The sequence below is a fragment of the Microcaecilia unicolor genome, chromosome 13 (assembly GCF_901765095.1).
Source record: "Microcaecilia unicolor chromosome 13, aMicUni1.1, whole genome shotgun sequence".
Lineage (NCBI taxonomy): Eukaryota > Metazoa > Chordata > Amphibia > Gymnophiona > Siphonopidae > Microcaecilia > Microcaecilia unicolor.
This window is the reverse complement of record NC_044043.1, coordinates 63,728,606-63,744,931: the sequence shown is the minus strand read 5'-3', so window position 1 is coordinate 63,744,931 and position 16,326 is coordinate 63,728,606. Positions and strand designations below refer to the sequence as shown.

The following is a 16,326-nucleotide window of genomic DNA, read 5'->3' as shown; positions in this document are numbered from 1 at the left end:
ATATTGTATCTATATAAGGTTTCAGGTTTATTAAAACTTAAAATAACGCCCTTTATACTTTCAAAGCAGATAATTGTTTGTGATTGGTTTGAGTTCGGTGAATGTTTGTGCCAATGATGACTAGTCTTGAGGGCCTGGGCTTTACTATTGAATAATGGCATTCCATTGTTTTTATGTTCTGTTTGTTTTAATTGTGTACTGTAAACCATTTTGATTTGATTACAAGAGAAAAAGGTATATCAAGTAAAATAAACGATAAATCATGAGGTCTCTATTCAGATGCTAGCTATCTGGTTAAAGATGGCCAGAGCAGGTATCTGTGGTAGCGCTATAGAAATGATTTGTAGTAGTAGAAAGAAACAGTTATTTAGAAAAATAACCATGGATTTTCAAAAGCCCAGGCTTGAGGTTAACTGGGTAACTTTGTGTTGTTAACTTTAGGACAAGCATTTTTCTGACACACTTTGACCAGAACATTAGTGTTACCTTCGCACTATGCCCCAAGAATACTTCCAACTTCTCCTTTTCTTTTAACTGGTTAAATTGTAACTGGACAACTCCCAACCTTAACCAGATACATCTTCTAAATATTGACCTCTATACGGGCATAGGGTGAGACTTTTTCTGAGGGATTGCTACTTTTTTCTCTCTCTTGTGCTTATATTGACAGGTCACACATACATTTAAAAATTATGGCCCTGGTGTGCGATACATCTGCTTTCAGCATGGAGGGAAGGATACCCAGTTTTGGGCAGGGTGGTATGGAGTGCGCCTCACTGACAGTAGTGTCGCCATCCTGCCCGAGGAGCTCATGTGAACATTCTACTGTGTCCCATACAATACCAATGAACATCTGCCCGGTGGTTCTGACAGGACAAGTAAAACACATTTGAATGCATAAAATCCATGCCAGTTAATGAACATTGAATAGAGGTGAGAATGAGGCTCCAAGTATGTAAATCTGTTTCCGCTCGACCTGCTATTCCTTAGATCTATGACCTTCTGCTTCATCATGTATAAACCACAGCAAATGTCACTGATGCCCATGAAACATGGAGAGGAGAGAGGGCTTTCTTATGCTTCGTCTTTCCCTCTTAAGGCAGTGTGTAAAGAAGAATTTTATCTCTGAATGTGTTAGTTTCTGAAGTGTCAACAGCCAGGATGATTGTTTAACTGAACTTGGTGCCTTATCACCACTGAAACTCTGTAGGAATGATGCTTCGTGGAAGTCATTAAAATATATATTAAGAGATAACCATTAAAGTAGGTGAAGCTTTCAGTAGGATAAATACATACTTATACTCTCATTCATACCATTTATGTTGCTTAAAAAAAAAACATTTACTTACTCATCTCTTTGCAGGCCCAGAAATGCTGTTGGTGACATTTATTTGAATAGTAAATGTTAAGCCAACTTAACCTTCTAGAGCAGTGCTTCCCAAGTCGAGTCCTGGAGTACCCCTTGCCAGTCAGGTTTTCAGCATCTGCATGAACTTGACTTGCATACACTGCCCCCATTAAATGCATATTCATTGTGGATATCCTAAAAACCTTACTGGCAAGGGGTACTCCAGGACCAGACTTGGAAAATACTGATCTAGAGTAGCTGCACTCAATACTAACTCATCAGGGCACACTGTCACCTGCAGCAAGGGTAGCTGTCAAATAATTGCCTTCATTGATAAGAATTCTACTGAGTATTTTCTACATGTAGCGTATGATCTTTCCATGGAAAATGGCTGAATAATTGTGTATAAGCATATGCAATGCCAAGATGAGACACAAGTGGTTCTCAGGAGCATATAGTCATCTGTTACCTTTATAAAATAAGGTCCTTTCATATAGGGCTAATTTCATAACAGGGTGCGTATCATTCACACATGCAGCAAATGCTTAACAGAATTACTGCCAACAAAGGTAATTTGACAGCTGCCATTGCTCTGTGTGTATGTTTTATTACAACCACAAACTCCGAAGGGTAAAGCTCTACAAAGAGCATCTAGAAAGTGACAAACCCCCACCTTGAACTATTACCTCACAGGTATTTAATATTCTTTATATGTATAAAACTCTACATGTTACAAAAATAGTTTGTTGGTTCTTAAGGGATGCCTGCTGCAGCAGTTTTCCTCCTCAATATAAAGGTGTACATATCTAAAAAAACATATAAAGAATATTTAAATACTTGTGAGGTAATAGTGCAAGTTAATATTTTGTGACAGGGTTGGTTATGAGGTTTTATCACTTTTTAGATACATTTTATTATATACACCCCCCCCTCCAACGTCTAATATTAAAAAGTATGAGATCCAGTTCTGTGTTTCTACAGGATTAATCTGTGGCTTGGTTTGGAGTGAACTGTGTTTTTAGAAAATATTTATAACTTTTTAACAAATATTCTTTATCATACTAGAAAGCTGAACTTGGCCTTTTCAGTGTTCATGGGTCTGTAGATGACACCAAAAATGCAGCTCCTACAAGATAAAGCAATTACAAGTACCATCTTAAATATATTTTTTTAAAAACCCACTGATTTTTAAAATGTGGTTTCAAAAACCACAGGTTCCTGCCGGCAGTGACTACAGGGCTCATTTACAAAACCAAAATGTAACAATCATTAAATCTAATCCAGAGTCTACACAAAAGTCCCATTCCCAAGTTGCAGTCAGTGACTTGCTAGGGGAACTAGCACAGTAGACGATCACAGCAAGACCATTTTATATGTAGCGGAACTTCCAGATGAGGTGATGAGCTGTGAAACAAGGGAAGTCTGGCGAGGAATAAATCACGCACACTTCTGGGCTCGCTCTTCCACATAAAGCTGCATCTAGAATGCAAGTCAAGAACCTCAGCATTTACTAAAGCTATACATTTCAACATAACTGCTAGCAACTGAATGAACTGCCCTTAAGCTTTAACCTGCTCAGCATGTTAATAGTGTTCATGGTTAAAGCAAGATAACTATGTAGGTAAAGCTTGCAAAGTGTGACCTGTGCTGAACCTTTGTGGTGGGAAGCCTCTGTCGTTACCCATTCTGTACCTGTCTTGCACTGTGTATTTGTGTAACTTGTAGTGATGCTGCTGCACAGGATGTATCTGTTCAGTAACGAGGCAAAGAGGAAATCTGTCACTGACACTACTTCTAACCATGTAATATATATGCATAGAATGACTAAATTGGAGATTTGATGTCTGGTATCTTACACCAGCTAAGGGGAAAAAATGAAAGTAGAGGAAATATGATTACAGTGTATGATTAGAGCCCTGGTAGCTGTGAAGAAAGGGATCTAGTAAGTGTTTGCAATGAGATCGAGCCCTGTACTACCAGGAAAGGTGATCAAGGTATTACATTTTTTAATTTGAACAACCCGGCAGCAGCTACTGACTGGCTAAGGGAGAACTAAGTTACGTTAAACTCAGAAAGCAATTATTGTAGCGCAGTAGACATAAAGAAGAACTGAAGTGTCCCATCCATATGGTTATTAACTTGCAACCAACAGATTACATACGGAGTTTGGGATGTCCTTTTAGATTTCACTTTACCGGTGGACAGCTAATTCCTCCTGTGATACACAGACCATTTGCTAATTTGCATCTGAACTGATTAATTTATCTACTTTTAGAGGAAAGACCTATTGATCATTATCCAATTTATCACTAACAAATACAATTGCTTATTGCAATGGGTTGCATCAAAGGTTTTTTTGTTTTGTTTTTTTTAAACGGAGCCAGCGGGAGGGGGGAGAAAAGGAGGTTTACACTTGCTCAAGCAGAGCCCTCAACCCCAGGTACTCAACAAAGCCTAAACAATTAGGCTTGGAGACCTAGCCAGAGCTGCTGCTGTGTGTGACCACCACCTGCTGAGATAGAGAACATACTGAGGAGTTTCCGGCAGCACATGACCACATATAGGGAGGCAAAAGATTGCTCTCTATCTCCACCTGCTGGTAGATGGCCACAACCCACCAGTCTATGGATTGATCTGCTTGATGAAATGGAAATACAACTGCTTATTGCAAAGGTTGCCAAAGAAGAGGATCAAAGTGGTTAGTTATTACAGAGAACCACAAGGAGCCTGTGTGGAAAAAGTTATGACAGTGTTACCATATTGCTCAGAAGCTACACTAGTTATTATTGAAAAAGGATCATGTCAAGGTCAGGTATACACAAAGTAGCACATATGAGTTTAAATTGTTGGGCAGACTGGATGGACCGTGCAGGTCTTTTTCTGCCGTCATCTACTATGTATGTTATGTTTAAAATGTTATTATAACATAGTAGATGACGGCAGAAAAAGACCTGCACGGTCCATCCAGTCTGCCCAACAAGATAAACTCATATGTGCTAATGTGTTAGAATCCCTAAAGCAGTCTTTGCTCTTCACACCAATCATGGTTGAGCATACCAAGTCTTGCAGATTTCAAACATCTGATAGACAGCCTTCATTTTTCTCACAGTATTTAATTAAAAAATATTTTATTAGTCCATTTGGCTATTAGAAAGTGTTCAAATTTTGGAGTCTGTCATTTTTATTGGATGCACTGATGACAGAGCATCAGAGATTAGTAAAATAGGTTTTGATATGGGTTATTTTGGAGGGTAAGGGGATTCATTTTATTTTCCATTATAATTAAGACTATATATGCAATTTTTCAATATGTTCCAGATGCAACTTTCTATGTCATGCAGTGAGTGTTGTATTAAACTAGCTTACCCTGACTACAAGAACAGGGCATATAACCAAACTGAATGAAATAGATCATTATAAGAATGCATTGCTCCATTGTGTGATTTGCCCCAAAAAAGAGCCCCCCCTCACCTTCAGAATATCCGATGTCATGGTCTTGAGAGGTATTAGCCGAGGCTCATGCATGTGCATATCTTGTTCATCAGCGACGATCCAGGGGAAATCCTAGCACCATGAACACAAACTGAGTTGATGGAGAGTTGAGGTTAGGCGATGATGTCTCACTCTTCTACATGCACTCTCGCGGTCAGGACATGGTTTATGACTTTCTCAGAAACAGTTATAATAAACACCTTCTGACACAAGCATAAAAATAAAGCAAAAAGCAATGTTGCTATGCATGCTTGGCCTCCACAAGTTAATTATCCCTGTAGTAATCCTTCTGACACCTACTTAAACCCAACCAATCTGAAGGATCCTGCTCGCTCACTATCTCTGCTCCTCTCCTTAGAACCTTAAGCAGTGAAAATATGAATTGTTTCCAAAGTCGGCAGCCCGTACCACCTACCCAAACAACGTCCAGACTTGCCTTTCCCCAGGCTGCTTCTTGTCACCTTACTGGGCCCCCACAATGAAGCTGTGATGAAGGAAAATGCAGACTCACTTTAATAATTACACCAGAGGCCACCTATGGGATAAGGTGTCACTTACCTTAATAACTTGTATTTTCTCCATATTTCTGGCGGCTGCTTCCCTGGTATGAACCAATATAGTGAAGGTGCACCCTGAAGAAATACAAAGACAGCAGCCCAGATTAGATGCTCATTAAAACATACAGTGATAAATTAGGAAGCAATAGCATTTGACAGCTTTACACAGTTCAGTCATTTACTGTACATTTCCCAATATCTAGCACAGCTCTAATCAAAAACTTACAACTGACTGCCTTGAGTAGAGCTCAGATGAAAGGTCAGCCTTGTGTCCTACCTGGAGGGTTGTTATCCAGCACTGCATCACAGACACTGATCTTTAAAATGAGTGCCCGCAGTAACTGTTCCACATGTGAGAGCAGAGAGTCCGAACTGCAAAACCAAAGAAAGATAAACAGTGTGAAGGAGAAACGCACACGAATGAGTGCTATCCACACACTAACACCCCAAGTTTTCTGGAGCAGTTTGAAGTAGGGAGGGTGGAGTCTGTGATGGCTTTCAAAGTTCACAATGCTTGCATATTAAACATTATTTAAAATGTAAGATGTGAAGTTTATTAAAAGGAAGATAGTTATATTTTTCAATAAATTGCATTTTCTAAACCACTTTTTTGAATATTATTTGTTCTTTTGGTTTTAATGTGAGCCTTTCCTCCATGTTTTTACTTTTCCCACTTTCTCGTCTCTCAATGTCTCCAAATGGATTTCTGTTGCTTCCGTGTCTATCTTATCTCCCCTCCCCTCCCCCATCAATGCTCTCTCTCATTCTTTCAACCTTCCACTGCATCCCCATTTTTGCTTTGGGACCCTCTCATACACCATCAGTCTTCCCCATTAATACAAACAATTGATTCTACTAACATACTGCAGCATCACAGGAAATAGTGGCTGCAAGTATTGCCTCTGGTGAAGAAAAGGATGAGCAGTGAACGCTAATTCTACAAAATGGACTGGCTGGGCTGGTTTTCTGCCAATTATTCCAGTCCAGTTTCATGGTTCTTTCAATCAGCACTATAAATCCTGTCTATGTAGTAAGTGAACACAGCAGGAGGGGGGAGGGGGAATGCTCTAGAATGAATTTACCTAACAGACAGCAGAGGTGGTTGCGTGATCTCAAAGACAAATCGTTCCACTGGGTGATGCTCTTTATCCAAAATCATCACCACTACTTTCTCCACATCATTCTGTAAGCAGGAAGAGAGAAAAAGAGACAATGTGGTATATGTACAGAACATACAATGAAAACCTTTGGTCTTAAGTCCTGCCCTATATAGTGCCCTACAAGGGCTCCAGTTATTTCTGGAACAAAAGCACATAGGGAAAAAATATACTTTCCCCAGTCCCCCCCTCCCCAAAGAAGACAGGGAATCCAAAATTCTCAACATATATAATTGCATATTCAAAAGACCTCACAACAAAATCCGGTAACTCCCCTTATAAAACAGAATAACTATAATATATCTTTATAATACACGGGGTGGGAGACTGGACTGGCCTGGAGGGACTCAAGGAAAAAAAATTAGTTGGTAAGACCAAATTTTTCCTTCCTTATCCACCAGACCAGTACAGAACCCAAAGGCTATAACAAAGCATTGGATTATTTTATAGTGAAAATGTATTTATTTTTTTCTGTGATACTTAGTACAGTGGTTTTTCAATTTCTCCTTTTTTGCTGTATGACAAAGAATTCCAAGATTACTTACATTTTAACTGACTTTGTTAAGCTTAGTTTGTTCTGTACAATGTTGTTGTACAGTCTGTCTAGGATGTGCAGCATTAACCTTGTGCAAATAAGATGCAAGCTGAATTGATACAAGTTTCCCAGTAACTTCAGCTATCAATGGGAGATTAGAAATCAGACAAACTACAAGCAATTGTGCGGTCAGCTTTAGAAGCCTTCATGCAGGGACGAACCATTCAGGTGGAAAAATATCTTCCCTAAGGTCCTTCATGATATGGCATAGTCAGAAAAATTCCAGATTGTTTGTTTTGAGATGACTGATCGACTAGGTCAGTAATGACAAACCTATGGCACGCGTGCCAGAAAGGGCACGCAGAGCCCTCTTCTGTTGGCACGCACACCGTCGCCTCAGCCAGTTCCAGTCCCCCTCCAAATAAAAGTCATACCTGGTCGGAGTTAAGGCGGCAGCGGCAGTGAAAAGCGTGCTGGCTTGGCGCGCCTTCAGCCTTCCCTTCTGTCTCTCAAGCTCTGGTCCCGCGCTCATTTCCTGTTTCCGCAAGGGCGGGACCAGAGCATGAGAGACAGAAGGGAAGGCTGAAGGCGCACAGAGCCAGCACGCTTTTTACTGCCGACGCCGCCTTATCTCCAACCAGGTATGACTTTTATCGGAGGGAGGGCCCTGGTGCTCAGAGAGAGGGAGGGCGGGATGCCTGATGCTGGGTGGGAGGGAGGGATGCCTGGTGTCTGGTGCTGGGTGGGAGGGAGGCAGGCCTGGTGCTGGGTGGGAAGGAGGCCTGCATGGTGCTGGGAGGGAGGGCAGGGGGGAGAGGAGGGTGGCTGGACATGGGTGGCTGGTGGGGAGAGGAGGGTTGCTGGACATGGGTGGCTGGAGGGGAGGGCAGGGGGGGAGAAAAACTGCACACTGATGGAGAAAATAGGCAAAAGCTGGATCCACATTATACCTCTTCCAGTCAATTCCACAGGAGGACCCAGCTTTTACTTATGGATGGAGGGCAAGAAATGAAGAAGAAAGTAAAGAAATAAATGGAAAGGAAGCCCTGGAAACGGAGTTAAGAGAACAGATAGAGAGCAGCAGAATCAGAGACTAGGACCAATATGGATAGAAACACAAAATCACCAGACAACAAAGGTAGAAAAAATCATTTTATTTTCATTTTAGTGTTTGGAATATGTCCAATTTGAGAATTTACATCTGCTGACTTATTTTGCACTGGGTATACTGGAGCTGTAACAGCTTACAGAAATGATTTATAATGAAAAAAAAATCATGTTATTTTTTTCTCCTATACTAGTATAAATAGTTTCAATGATGTCTGTTTATATGCGCCATGGCTGGTGTAAGGGGTGTGGCTATCATAGGGGTGGAGTCATATGTGGTGACCCCGCCCATAATGAGTACCGGCACCTGTTATTCAGGTTAAATTGCCCTGTTGGCACTTTGCGATAAATAATTAGAGTTTGGGTTGCTGTTTGGGCACTTGGTCTCTGAAAGGTTCGCCATCACTGGACTAGGAGGCAGATGCACTAAAGCTAAATGAGCCTTTAATGACTCTCCAACGAGGAAAATTTGATCCGTTGCATGCATCAAAGGGCTTTTACCGAGGAAGCCAGCAGCTAACAAAAACGGAATGGAGATGAGCAATTAGTGTGAAAACCCCATTGAAACGACATGCACTAACCTTTTCCGATTGCCTTTACGCAGGAAAAAGGCAGGAAATCTAACGAGAGGTCTGGACCTCTCGTTAGGACAGCTCTGTGCCAGGAAAAAATCATTAAGTGAAAAAATAAACAAACTTTGAGCCAATCCCAGCGCATTAGCAGAGCTAAAAGCGCTGTGATTGGTCCAAAGGACGTCAGAAAACACATGAAAAAAAAAAAATAAAAAAAGGATCAGGAGGGGGCAAGGGCGCTCATCAGGAGCGTCCTTGTATGGACGGCCTTGCCCCCCCCCCCCCCCCGCTGCTCCCCACTTTCCGCCGCTCCCCCCCCCCCCAAAAAAGCAAAATTCTAGCAGCCCCGGCCCCCCTCCCTTCCTCACTACTCTGTCTCCCCTCAGCTCCGCCTCCCGACATCCTCCGCCCTGTGCCCCGCCCCCTCTTGGGGTCGTCGCCGCCATTCCCCTCCTCCATCGGGCCCCCCTCCCTCTTACCGGGCCCGTGCAGCGCCTCTCTCCTCTGTCCGAAGGCGCTGCACGGGCAAGAAGAAAGCTGATGCCTGCCTTCGCCCAGCTTCTGTCGCGCGTCTCTCTCCTGCTGCGCCCACCCCTGTCTGACGTCAGTAACCTACGTAGGTTACCGACGTCAGACAGGGGCGGGCCCAGGAGGAGAGAGACGCGCGACAGAAGCTGGGCGAAGGCAGGCATCAGCTTTCTTCTTGCCCGTGCAGCACCTTCGGACAGAGGAGAGAGGCGCTGCACGGGCCCGATGGAGGAGGGGAATGGCGGCGACGACCCCAAGAGGGGGCGGGGCACAGGGCGGAGGATGTCGGGAGGCGGAGCTGAGGGGAGACAGAGTAGTGAGGAAGGGAGGGGGGCCGGGGCTGCTAAAGGTACGTTTGCTTTTCTTCTTGCTTTTTAATTTAGAATGCAGGGGGAAGTGGGGCGGGGGGAACGGCGACCACGGGTGGGGGGGGGGGGGCAAGGACGGCCATACAGGACGCTCCTGACCAGCGCCTTTGCCCCCTCCCGACCCTTTTTTTTTATTTTTGTTTTGATTTGGGAGCCATGTGCTTGTGTTTTGACTGTGTTTTGACTGTTTGTGGCATGCGCAGAGCAGCTAACATAACGCTTGGCTGCTCTGCGCATGATTTGGGGGCCGATTAACGATATGTATTGTGATTCTTTGATACATTGTACGTTTCAATACCGATCTCAGCATGTGTGACTTTTTTTTTTGGTGCATTTTTCGTTATTTTAAAATCGTTAGGGACTTTAACGATTTAGATTTTTTTACATTTGGTTGCTGCATCTGCCTCTAGGTCATCTTAGATGCAGTCCAGTGAACTTGTACCACCTGATTTAAACTAATCCCCCTCAACCGCTCAGGCTGGCATCGGTCATCAACATCAGCCAATCAGAAGTCTCCAATTTCGCACTTTTTGCCAGATTGCAAAAGTTCAACCACAACATCAAACCGGTTTTCACTTCTGCAGTCCATGGCAGGCAAGCAAGCTTTGTAAGACTAAGTGCACTAACCAACAAGTCAGAAGCAACTGTTGCAGGGGACACATGTGGGCCCAGGCCCAGGCCCATGGAAACAACTTGAGTGTCACCACCATGAAACCAAGATCCTGCACATAATTCCCCGCTCAAGGCATCTTCCTCACTAGGGATATACGGACCCGACTCAACAGCTTGACCATCCTCTGTTTGGAAGGGAACACCTTCCCTGTCTTGGTGTCGACAGGGAAGTGCCCCCAGATACTTGTTGCACTGAGAAGGTTCCAACTTGCTCTTCTGGAAACTGATGATCCATCACAGCGATAACACCACTTGAACCACTCAAGTAGTTGCTTGCCAGCTTTCCTAACAACTTCACTCTGACGAGCCAATTGTCAAGATATAGATGCACTAACACACCTTCTCTGTGAAGGACTGTGACCACCACCACCTTGCCCTTACAGAAGATTTGTGAGGCTACTGCCAAGCCAAAGGCAACAGCCTGAAACCAATAGTGATGACCTAACACCAAGAACTTAAGGTATTACAAGTGTGGTTCCAAAATCAGAATATAGAGGAAAAGCTTCTTTGAGATCTAAGATCATCAACCTCTCCCTTCAAAAAGCATGGAATATAAAGCATTTGATTTACTTCTTTCAAACTGAGGATGGACCAGAAGGAGTGGCCTGTGCCCCAATCATCTCTTGGTACAGAACCTGCCCCCCCTCCTCCCCAAGTAATTTAACATTTGCACAGGCTTGCACTAAACAGGAAGACATGATAAATATATATGTGAGATGGTGAGCAAATTCCAACATATAGTCTCTTCTGAAGTCCAAGAGCCATTAGTCAAAGTGATTCAGGTCCTCTCTTCAAAAAAGTCCGGACAGTCAATCCCTATCCACCCGGCTGAGAAGCACGACAAACCATCACCGCATTCTTGAGGAACCAGAGGCCTTGTAATCCTGAACATCTCATTTTCGGCAGAAGAGCTTTCTGATAAACAGGAGCACTGGGTAAACTTCCTCTGCCCAGCCGATAACCCTATGCCTGAACTTAGCCTTTCCAAAGATGAATGAGAGGAGCCTCTAGGCTTATCCTCTAGCAACCTCCAGCCTCGTCAATTTGCTCCATTTCTCTGAAGGCGTGAATAAACGTGTCGATAAAGGCGAGCTGGTTGATGTAGTGTATCTAGATTTTCAGAAAGCTTTTGACAAAGTTTCTCATGGGGGCCTCCTGAGAAAATTAGAGAGTCATGGGATAGGAGGCAATGTTCTGTTGTGAATTAGGAATCGGTTATTGGATAGAAAATAAAAGGTAAGATTAAATGGCCATATTTCTCAATGGAAGAGGGTGAATAGTGGTGTGCTGCAGGGATCTCTACTGGGACCAGTACTATTTAACATATTTACAAATGATCTGGAAATTGGAATGACAAGTGAGGTGATTACATTTGCAGATGAAACAAAACTATTCAAAGTTGTTAAAACACATGCAGACTGTGAAAAATTGCAGGAAGACCTTAGGAAACTGGAAGACTGGGCATCCAAATAGCAGATGAAATTGAATGTGGACAAACACAAAGTGATGCACATTGGAAAGAACAATACAAATCATAGCTACCTGATGTTTGGGTCCACCTTGGGTGTCAGCATCCAAGAAAAGATCTAGGTGTCATTGTAGACAATACACTGAAATCTTCTGCCCAGCGTGTGGCAGCAGCCAAAAAAGTGAACAGGATACTACAAATTATTAGGAAAGGGATAGTAAATAAGACCAAGAATACTATAATGCCTCTGTGTTGCTCCATGTTGCGACCTCACCTCGAGTAATGCGTTCAATTCTGGTCGCAGTATCTCAAGAAAGTTATAGCAGAATTAGAAAAGGTTCAAAGAAGAGCAACCAAAATGATAAAGGGGATGGAACTCCTCTCATATGAGGAAAAGCTAAAGAGGTTAGGGCTCTTCAGCTTGGAAAAGAGATGGCTGAGGGGAGATACGATTGAGGTCTACAAAATCCTAAATGGTGTAGAAAGAGTAGAAGTGAATCCATTTTTTACTCTTTCAAAAAGTACAAAAACTAGGGGACACTCAATGAAGTTACATGGAAATACTTAAAAAAAAAATGAGGAAACATTTTTTTCACTCAACAAATAGTTAAGCTCTGGAACTCGGTGCCGGAGGATGTGGTAACAGCAGTTAGCGTATCTGGGTTTTAAAAAGGTTTGGACAAGTTTCTGGAGGAAAAATTCATAGTCTGCTATTGAGACAGACATGGGGAAGCCACTGCTTACCTTGGGATTGGTAGCATAGAATGTTGCTACTATTTGGGTCCTGCCTAGTACTTGTGACCATGATTGGCCACTGATGGAAACCGGATAATGGGCTAGATGGACTATTGGCTATACTTATTTCTTAACCTCTGAAACTTGGACTCTTAGCACTCAAAGGGGAAGCTGCTGCAGCTCACAGCCTCAGAACTTGCACTGCTCCCACAGTGTTTCAGGCCAAGGAGGTGGGGTGTAAGAATGAGGGGAAATAATAGACTGTAGAAGCTCCCTTCTTCCCCGCTGTTGATTACACAGGCTACAACAATGCAAATTCCACTCCCCCACCCCTAAGCCCATCTACCTTATCACACTGCTTCTGCTATTTCATTCTGAAGGAAGGTTGTGTGTGTTGGGGATTGATGACCCCATTTAAGTCTGGCCAGCAGGGAACATGGGCTCTTCCAGGTGTCCGAGAGAGCAGATGGCCTCTGTAGGACTCTGGATGCCCTCTGACTACTTAAGCTCAACTAGGTTACCAGTTCATCAAATAAGCCCAGGAACTACCAAACCAGTTCAACCTCAATGGAATGCCTGTCACTATCTGCTGGAGACAGAACATACAGGAAAGCTTGTGACTGCACTATGTCCTATATAGGGATGGACTCAAGTCTTTATTCTCCATCTCCATAACCCATTGGTTCTGGAGTGTGATAGGAGCCCACATTTAGAAAAAAGGGGGAAAAAAACCCTTGCATGAGGTTATTCCTTCTCACTTATACAAATGATCCCTCTAAAACAGGGGTTTCTGAACCCAGTCTGGTTAGTCAGGTTTTCATAATACCCATAAAGAATATGCATGAGATAAATTTGCATACCATGGAGATAGGGCGTGCAAATCCATCTCATGCATATTCATTGTCAGTATCCTGAAAACCTGATTAACTAGGTGTGTCCCAAGGACTGGTTGAGAACCCCTGATCTAAAACTGTGGGTCTCAACCCAATCCTCGAGACACATCTAGCCTGTCAGGATTTTGGATACCCACAATGAATATGTATAAAGAGATTTCCATAGAATGGAGGTAGTGCATCAAAATTTCTCTCATGCATATTTACTGTGGAAATCCTGAAAACCTGGCTGGTGGATGTGTCCTGAGGACTGGGTTGGGAATCCCTGCTTTAGAACATAACATACTGATAAATGTTTAAATAGGACGTATTAACCTTACCTTTTCAATCAGTGGTTTCACACAGTGGAGAGTATCTTGGATGTACCGATTGAGCTCTGGGTGACAAGACATCTAAGAAAAACAAGACAGGAACTCAGTGCCGAGCTGAAAGCAGGCTGGGGGAGAGAACTCCAGGTCCTGGGAACGAAAGAACAGGGACAGAGGCATCTGGGCTAACAGAATAAATAAGGAAAAAAAATATTTCATTTTGTGTTTATAGTTGCCTGGAGCAAATTACATTTATAGGACATCTGTCCAAAAACAAATAAATATATTTATCTTGACAACATAGAAGCATGTTTTCAATATCTAAAGCAAGGGTTCTCTACCCAGTCCTCAGACAATCCTAGCCAATAAGGTTTTCAGGATACCCATAATGAATATGCACAAGATAAATTTACACCAACGAAGGTAGGGCATGCAAAAATAGCTCATGCATGATATCCTGAAAATCCCACCTGGGTTGAAAACCTCTGAATTAGCTAATATCCACTTTACCCTTCCTTCTCTGGTCAACCATCCACTACCATTCACTTCCTTCATCATCTGCTCAGCCACCATTCATTTTTCACTAAGCTATAGGTCTTTCGACTACCCAGTCACTGTAGCCATTTCTAGGTTGCCCTGCATGCTTTACCTGGACAGGAACATTGTATTTTTTCCTCTTCTGAAAGATGCCAATGGGATAAACTTCCCTGACATAAAGGATGAGGTGAACAGCCACCTCCAAAAATTCACACAGAACGTCAGCAACAACTGTGGGACAAGAAAGGAAATGAAATGGAGGAAGCACAGTAGTAACTTTCTTACAAAGTGTTCTAAACAATTTTAACAGTGTAATGCCAGAAGGAACATCCTATAAGAACATAATGCACATACTTTCACCCACTTACTTGCAGGAGGAAAGCGTGAAAGAGCTATGGAAGGGTACATAAGTACATAAGCATCGCCATATTGAAACAGACCAAAGTCACAAGTACCTGGCCAAGAGTGCTGGAGGAGAAGGAAAAAGGGCAGCATTGGAGTGGGGTGGGGATACAGTTGTTATAGAAGAAATGCCTTCAGCATGTACCCCACTCTGTAACAATTCCTTTCCCAAAAACATCATTTTTTTGTGATTGGAAGGGCCAAGAAGAGGAAAAAAGCAAGAGTACACAGCATTAAGGAGTTCCCAGGATATTTTCAGTTGTGTCCAACTGGGTGCACATTATTTCCTTCAATTCATGCAGCTTCAATTACACTGGGTCCAGCTCTGCAGCCTTATCCTTCAATGCCTTTTTTTGGGTGTGGGCAGGATCATGCTGCTTTAACTCTGATGAGATTGCAAACTACAGCTCAGATTTTGCTTCTTAGGAGGTGGACATTATATACATACTGTAAAGAAATCATGCAGCTTTAGTGGAATCCCAAAGAGCACAATTTTCACATACAAAGGCCTCATGTCAGAAAACAGCATGTGCAACCACTCTGCTCTGCCTGCAGGAATATGTAACAAGTGTATTTTGTCCCTGGCAAGAAAGTGCTGGAGAAATTTTAAAATCCCTATCAATTCACTTTATACATCAGCATGCCCTGCCATGTGTTACTGAAGTCATTTGGGTATATGCGCAACTTGGCATCTGTGCCAGAGCCAGTGCTCCCTTCCTAAACCCCACAACCCTGACACCCCTCTGTATAAGTGTCATACCTTGTCCGAAGTTCAGATCCTGACGAGTCAGTGTCGTCATCCTAATGGCAACTGGAAGGGGGGGGGGGGGGAAGGACAGAGAAAAATTAATAAACAATAATTTGAAGAAAAAAAAAGTTTTCAGGATATCCACAATGAATATGCATGAGAGATCTGTATACAATGGAGGCAGTTATGCAGATCTCTCTCATGCATATTCATTGTAGGTATCAAGAATACCTGACTGGCTTCATGTGTCTCGAAGACTGAGTTGAGAACCCCTGTTCCACGGTCTCTCTCTCCTCCATGCTCAGCCTATCCCTCCTATTGTACATAGTTCTTTGGGTTTCTGCACCCCAAACGCGCCAAGCATTTAATCAGACCTCTAATTTTTGTCGATTACTCGACATGTCAGGCAGACAGTTCTATCTGCCAATGTTACAGAAACAGAGTCAAAAATGGGCAATCAATTATCTGGAGATCTGTATGACGGCCTCACCATGGACAGTATCAGCCAAGAAAATGCAAAGACACATGTATTTATACATCCTTGGACCTGGCTCTTCACTCCTGGTCCAACAGGTCAGGTTTTCAGGAAATCCCTAACCATTAGACACAAAAGAGACTTGCGTACAATTACAATGGAAATAGTTGGTATGCCAATTTCTCTCCATGTGTTTTCATTAGGAATATCCAGTTGCAGCCCTCGAGAGCAGTCAAGTGAAGATTAAAACGTACAATACATGCTTACCTGTTATACTATGAAAATAACCAAACCTCAATATGTATAAATGTTAAAATATTAAAGAGGTCTGTTTTCCTTCGCAGTCTGGACTGATCATCTCTCGGGAGTCGGACGGAGGAAATTGAAACTGTACTGCTCCAGTCCGCCTTCAACCCGGCGCAGC

At 42.9% G+C, this 16,326-nt stretch overlaps 2 protein-coding genes across 8 annotated transcripts in view; one reads left to right on the top strand and one right to left on the bottom strand.

Moving 5' to 3' along the window:
• LOC115456716 (F-box only protein 6-like) overlaps window positions 1-2,517 on the top strand; it is a 27,580-nt gene extending 25,063 nt beyond the window's left edge. For all 6 annotated transcript variants that reach the window (XM_030185976.1, XM_030185977.1, XM_030185972.1 and 3 more), the window contains one exon: window positions 671-2,517. In XM_030185976.1, coding sequence (XP_030041836.1) covers window positions 671-817 — 147 coding nt within the window. In that variant the 3' untranslated portion in view covers window positions 818-2,517. The remainder of the gene's footprint in view (window positions 1-670) is intronic.
• On the bottom strand, window positions 834-16,326 carry MAD2L2 (mitotic arrest deficient 2 like 2). Of its 2 annotated transcripts, none has more exons than XM_030185980.1 (9): window positions 16,170-16,326; window positions 15,440-15,490; window positions 14,390-14,508; window positions 13,753-13,824; window positions 6,480-6,580; window positions 5,675-5,769; window positions 5,399-5,472; window positions 4,820-4,912; window positions 834-2,827 (listed from the first exon to the last, which is right to left on the bottom strand). In XM_030185980.1, the coding sequence occupies exons 2-9, from the start codon at window positions 15,477-15,479 to the stop codon at window positions 2,786-2,788; spliced, it is 636 nt and encodes a 211-aa protein (XP_030041840.1). In that variant the 5' UTR covers window positions 15,480-15,490; window positions 16,170-16,326; the 3' UTR covers window positions 834-2,785. The 2 variants fall into 2 exon arrangements, with proteins under 2 accessions (XP_030041840.1, XP_030041842.1); XM_030185982.1 differs by having other exon boundaries at window positions 834-2,154.